The sequence below is a fragment of the Fukomys damarensis genome, unplaced genomic scaffold (genome assembly GCF_012274545.1).
Source record: "Fukomys damarensis isolate Sample0158 unplaced genomic scaffold, DMR_v1.0_HiC HiC_scaffold_14, whole genome shotgun sequence".
NCBI classification, from domain to species: Eukaryota; Metazoa; Chordata; class Mammalia; order Rodentia; family Bathyergidae; genus Fukomys; species Fukomys damarensis.
In genome coordinates, this window is record NW_022900926.1 from 47,662,579 (window position 1) to 47,668,604 (window position 6,026).

At 40.3% G+C, this 6,026-nt stretch overlaps 1 protein-coding gene across 1 annotated transcript; it reads right to left on the bottom strand.

Annotated features, from left to right (window-relative positions):
* Positions 1-1,903: 1,903 nt before the first annotated feature.
* Positions 1,904-5,970, bottom strand: Tent5a (terminal nucleotidyltransferase 5A). Its single transcript, XM_010631119.3, has 2 exons — positions 5,335-5,970; positions 1,904-4,236 (listed from the first exon to the last, which is right to left on the bottom strand). Exons 1-2 carry the CDS (start codon positions 5,854-5,856, stop codon positions 3,460-3,462), a joined length of 1,299 nt encoding a protein of 432 aa, XP_010629421.1. The 5' UTR covers positions 5,857-5,970; the 3' UTR covers positions 1,904-3,459.
* Between the last annotated feature and the right edge of the window lie 56 nt (positions 5,971-6,026).

Consider the following 6,026-nt stretch of genomic DNA (forward strand, 5'->3'; position numbering starts at 1 on the left):
ACGTAGAGAGTCTTTCTTAGCACTGAAAAGGCTATGCTAAAAGAAATCTTAAAGAAAGGTTATATTCAATAGGTGCTATATATGAAGTCACTTTTTTTTTTTTTTTACTTTTTGGTTTCATCTAACACACTTCATCTTCAACAACAAAAAAAGCTTATTTTTGACAGCTTTCAACATAATACATTTCATTTACAAAATACTTCACAATATTTATTTAACAAGCATTGCATTGAAAACAATCTTATGCATGGTAAAACAACCAACAAGAAGCAAACAGAAAGGGGTGGTACAAATAGTATGTTCACTTATTTCATTTTCGTCTTGGCTTGCAGTACAGAAACTCTTCCATTCTTGCCTATTTTGGATCCACATTGAAATAGGCCGCCCATTACTAAAGTGAGCATATCCTTGATCCCATTTCTGGAAAGGAAAAGTCCGTCCTGGTGTAAGAGTTGTTGAAGCAGCTGGATTTACCGCAGATGAAGTAAACTTTTTTTAGCGGGCCTTGTTACAAGCTAAGTGTTCTCTGACATGCCAGACTGGACAGGTAAGAAGAGCTTCCAGAAGAAAAAGACTTCTTCCTATTTCAAAGGAATAGCACACTAGGCCAGATAAACACAAAAGCAAACAAATCACAGGCACTAATCAGGAGTTGAGAGTTGTTCTTTTCTCTGACTTATACACACAGCTTTCACCAGACATTCAGATTTTTAGGCCACACATCCACAGAGACATATATCACACTGCATATTCAACTACATATGCACAAGACTATAGTACACACAAAATAGAAATAAATTATATAAGTCTCAAAGTAAATGCTGAAAGTTGTCGAATATAGCCTGTTCTAACTGAATGCCAGGTACCAACTAAGCTACCAACTCTGAAGTAAGCCAGAAAAGAATATAAATATTTGAGAAAATAAATGAAAAGTGTATTTTCAAATAAGACTCTTTTAAACAAAAACCTGTGTCATAAATTAACAGCAGGTTGCTGCTATGGAAAAGCCACACACCTCCACACTCTTTAAAATAGTAGACAACTCACTCCTCGAGTTAAGATGAGAAGAAAGCAGATCACCAGCTGCTCCTCTGTTCCTCAGCATTCCTTTAGTTTTCTTTTAGGACACTTTCAAATTACCAAGCAGACAGAGCTCTGGTTTCTGACAGATGAGTGCCGGCTTTATTCTGCAAGTTGAATAAAGTTTCCTAGGATTTTGCAATTAATTTTTCAAACCCAGGGTTGGGGTGGGGGAAACTGAGCCAAAATGGGAGTTCCCTAGAAAACAGTGAGTGGCAGTGCAGGGGCTGCAACGGCTCTGAAAGAATTCACCTGGGAAGCTGTTACAGCAAACCAATCAGGTTCCCCCTTCAAAGAAAGATGCAAAAAATGTATCCAGATGGATTAACCTGGATTAATGTAGTATTTAACATCTGAAAGATGCCCAGATAGCAGACAAACAAATTACACTGCCAATAGGAGAATGCTATCTTCTTCCCTGGTCCCTCTTTAATGACATTTTTCTGGTTGGGTCTTCAGGGGAATTATCACAGCAGGCAGGCTTCCAATAGGGTTGGTGGGGATTATGTGGTTTTTATGTGTTAGTTTTAACAAATGCATTTTCAGAGACCAGTGTCTAGAAGGGTGAGAAAAGTGGTGGTTTTAGGATTAGCTGTCATCAAACTAAAATAATACTAGTTCATTTCACAAAGGTATAACTGGTCTCTTGGAAAACAGAAAATAAAGTTGGGTTTGATTTATTGCAAAGTGATTAAATTTAAAGTACAGTACTAAATATTTAAATGCAGTTAGAATACCAGATCAAAGATGTTTCATACTGGCATAAATCTATAAAATGTATATATAATATATATCTCATATATAAACTTTATGCAATTGTGCAAATACTCTTTAAAAAGGGTCATTTCACATTTACTAAATTCTAGTGGTCCTCAAATGCAGAATGCATTTAATTAAAAATTCATTTAAATATTTATAAGTAGTGTTCAGATCACCAGAAATTATTATTAGCAGTTAGGGATTTAGGTAGCCTACTAATGGTTCATGAGCCACAAGATTACATACCATAGAGGCATGCAATTATTTAAAAAAAGAAAAAAATGGGCTCAAACTGTCAAGATGGCAGTTCAAATATTTAAAAAAATAAGTTCTGCCAAACATTCTGTCATTTGTGGGATTTTCTGGCTCACAAAAATAAAACAAAAAACCCAAAACCTCACAAAAAATGTATAATCTCTGCTCTTCTTATCAAATATATTATTTGTTTCTCCCCGTTTGCTTTTTTTTTTTTAGATGTGGGTTTTAATTCATCATTGCAATATGCCCACGTTTCATGTCATCCTAAACATAAAAGCACACAATATTGAAACATTTCCTATGTGATACACTGTTCTAGATCAATGTAGTGTGCATATATGCATATACAACATGTATGCATATGCACACACAGAACACACATGTACCTATGATAACATCAGACCAATAAAGTCAACTTTATACAGGTATTTGACAAGAAAAAATAGGGCACCTCCTCCACCATTCACAAGCTTATATGTTGTTTTATTTTCTTCTGAGTCCCTGATAAAATAAAATTATTATTAAACCATAAAACAATTTTTTCACTTCAAATTTTCAGAAAGCAACAGGCACTTTGATGTATACTGGAGTGTAACAAATATAATAACTATATTCTGTATCTCTGTACTTGGGTATTTTCATCTGTTTAAATCTTTGGTCCTTGAGCATATTTTCTTCGCTACAGCTGTTTTTGCTTGCATTTTATATTTTTAAAAATGCGAGCTATTGTACGTAGCTGAAATTAATAAATTGTGTCATCACAAGTTCTGCTGTTTGTTATGCAAACTGCATCAACCTACTACTGTTCACTTGGAACAAGCTGTTTCTGTTAGCCCCACAAGATCCTTCTACAGAAAAGCAATTGCTACAGGCCTTAGACAATAATCCTGATGTTGGAATTCCCTTCTTCCTGTATTGTTACTATTTGAACTCCTGAACTAATAAACAAGAAGGGGTAAGACCTTTTTCCTCTGTATTTTCACTTTTGTGAATTCACCTTACAAGTTTTTCAACCATTTTTTCCCACCATGGCAAAGCTATGGGAGCAGTTTCTGCAAACCCATATTGTCATGAAGCATTTTAAGAGAACCTGGATGCTTTAAATGACAGGTCTCTTTTGTTTCAAGGTAGAATCCAATTAAGTAAGACAAGGGGAGAGTTAAAGGGGGTGATGATTTATAGATCATGCTCCCATACCAATGAAAAGATCCATAAGCTTTGCCAAGCTTAAAACCAAGAGCAAATCATCATTGCACAAAACACATCCCTAATTAGGGCTGCATTACTCCTTTTTTTTTTTCTTTTTTCTTTTTTCCTATTTTGTCTGAAATGGCTTCCCGCCAGGACATTTTTAAATGATTGTTAATTGCAGGGTAGCCAAGTTGAGTATGTCTGCTGCTGGCATGTGAATACTGGCTGAACTTGTGCAATGTAGTAATTGCTAAAGTTAGCATCTGCTACATAGGGAGCTGGTTGGTAATAACATGTGACATTAGCCACATTAGGGATAACATTCTGGTCAGCTAGCACCCGGATAGCCAGCATGGTGATAAGGTTTAAAGTTTGTCTTCTTTCATGTCCCATCAGGCATACTGTGCTCTCATTCACCACTCCGTGTAAGGTCATGAGATAATCATACTTGCGGTCTTCCAATCCCACGAAGTGGTTCTGCAAATAAGACTCCAGTTTTCTCTGCTGCTCTCCAATGTCTGAGAAATCGATGAAAAACCTGGAACACATATACCTCTGGAGAGTCTTGATCTCATCAGAGGCTGGCCTAAAGCCCCTCACTAAGAGGTTGCAGTACTTAAGCAGGCCTCCCCCTCTAATTTCCTCTGGGTTCCTGGTGGCAATGATCTTGTTACAAAGGTGATCAAAAGCTTCATGGAAATCGCCATAGACACTCTCACCGATAATTGTGGGGTGAAATGTTTCAGTCATTGGGTTCTCTGAACATTCGTAAAAGAGGAGGAGAGAGTCTAATTTGATTTGAAAAGAATCTACACTGAATTCAAACTGCCTCCGGAGGGAATCCACAAATTTCAGTTCCACATTTTTGCCACTGTTGTTTGACAGGGATATAAGACTCCACCGGTCAGAGTCATTGCACACTTTAACCATTTTCTGCACATAAGCTTCCTACAATTTAAAAGATAAAACAAAATGAGCAAACCTAGAAAAAAAATAGTAAATAAATACATCTTCTTTACAGCTGAAAATTATTTTACTGTTTCCCTTTTGTTTTGTCAAGTTTCAGCAAAACACTACCTACAAGTTTAAACAGTCTCCTGAAAACAGAACCAAAAAATACATTTAACGAGTAGTTTTACTGTCTGGGAAAGAAACTAGAAGTAATAGTTTGAGGCTTTTGGCAGACGAATCAGAGTACTAAGAGACTCTGTTGTCATGTCTGACTTTTGAAATGTGTATTTTTTTTTAAAAATGGTCTAAGAGGCACAACAATATCCACACATATTCTAGACTCAGTAGGACACAGTGTTGAGTTAGTCTTTCTCTCAGCCTTGTACTCAGCCACCCAATCTACCTCCCCCTAAGGTAATTAATGTTATCAGTCAATATCTGATGAGTCTCTCCAGGGACATTCTATAAATTATAATCAAGTATGAACTGAATTGCCTTCAATTTTACTAATTATATACATAAGGTGACTTAAACTCCTGTAGGTGCGGGAGAGGGGATGTTACCACTATGCCCTTAACATGTGAACCAACAAAGAGAACCACCAAATGTATATTTAACACAGGGAGTCAGCTGAAAGCAGCTATGAAATCTGTTCACATTTTCCAGTACACTAAAAAACCCATTGACTTAGTTCTGCTTCAGGCTGCTATTTTCCCAAAGACTAGACCATAAAGTGACTGCAAAAAATTATTTACACCATTTCATTCTTCCACCTCTCAGAATCTACTCTGGACAAGATTCCAGCAAGGAAAGCCAAGAGTTAAACAGTAAGAGGAAGGAAGAGAAGGGAGGACAGAAGAGGAAGCTGGAGAAGAGTTGTGGCGCTGAAGCTCCAAGTAAACTAAAAAACTCAGTATCCTCCACACGCACCTCAGATTACTCAATGAGAAAAACAAAATCAAAAGAAATAAGCGCTCACAAGCCAATGGCGGCAGCAGATTCGCAGCACTGACGTTGGCCCTCTGCCTCTGCCCGCTGCCCGCCGCCCCCGCCCGTCGCGGGTCGGAACCTAACCTAACCTCCCTGCGGCTTTACCTTGAGTGTCAGTGGTGTAATCTTCTCCTTGTTCACTCCTTCGGGTAAGAAGTCCAACAGACAGTCCAGCACGACGTCCTTCACAGTCTGAAACTCTTCTTCCCCGCGCAGGTCCGCGCAGAAGATGAGGTCCAGGTCTTTGTAGCCCAGGCCGCTGTCCTGGTGCAGGACATGGCTAGCGGCCGAGCCGTTGAGGCGCACGTCTCGAACGCTGATGTGCTTCTCGGCCAGACGCCGCCGGACTACCTTAACGATGAGGCTGGGCTGCAGCTCCAGCGTGGGGAAGTTGCCGCGCCCGTGGATCGGGATGGTCTCGCTCAGGATGCCGTCCAGCCGCTGCACTTGCTCCCAGTTCAGCACGTTGCAGTGCGCGGTAGAGCTTTCGCAGTAATCCAAGCAGTGCCCAGCTAAACTGCCACCGCCGCCAAAATCGCCGCCGCCGAAGTCGCCGCCCAGGGGGATGTAGGGGCCTCCAGACAGTTCGTCCTCGGCCATGGCAAAGTACCCTTCGCCCTCTGCCATGTAGTGCCCGCCGAGCGCCACTTGGCCTTGGTCTGTCCTAAAAGAAAAGAATAGGGAAGGCGCGCGTGAAGACGCACAGCCGCGAGGGCTGCGCAGGGGAGAGCGACCCCCTCCCCGGACGACCCCGGCCCGGGGAGCTCCTCGGAGAGGCTCCCTGCCCTCCCCCGATG

What these genes read in the sequence shown, in the direction of transcription:
- Tent5a (XM_010631119.3), bottom strand. Translation starts at nt 5,856, where the DNA reads ATGGCAGAGGGCGAAGGGTACTTTGCCATGGCCGAGGACGAACTGTCT. An exon ending in TTACACCACTGACACTCAAG is followed by an intron (nt 4,237 to 5,334) that starts GTAAAGCCGCAG and finishes TTTAAATTGTAG; the next exon opens with GAAGCTTATGTGCAGAAAAT.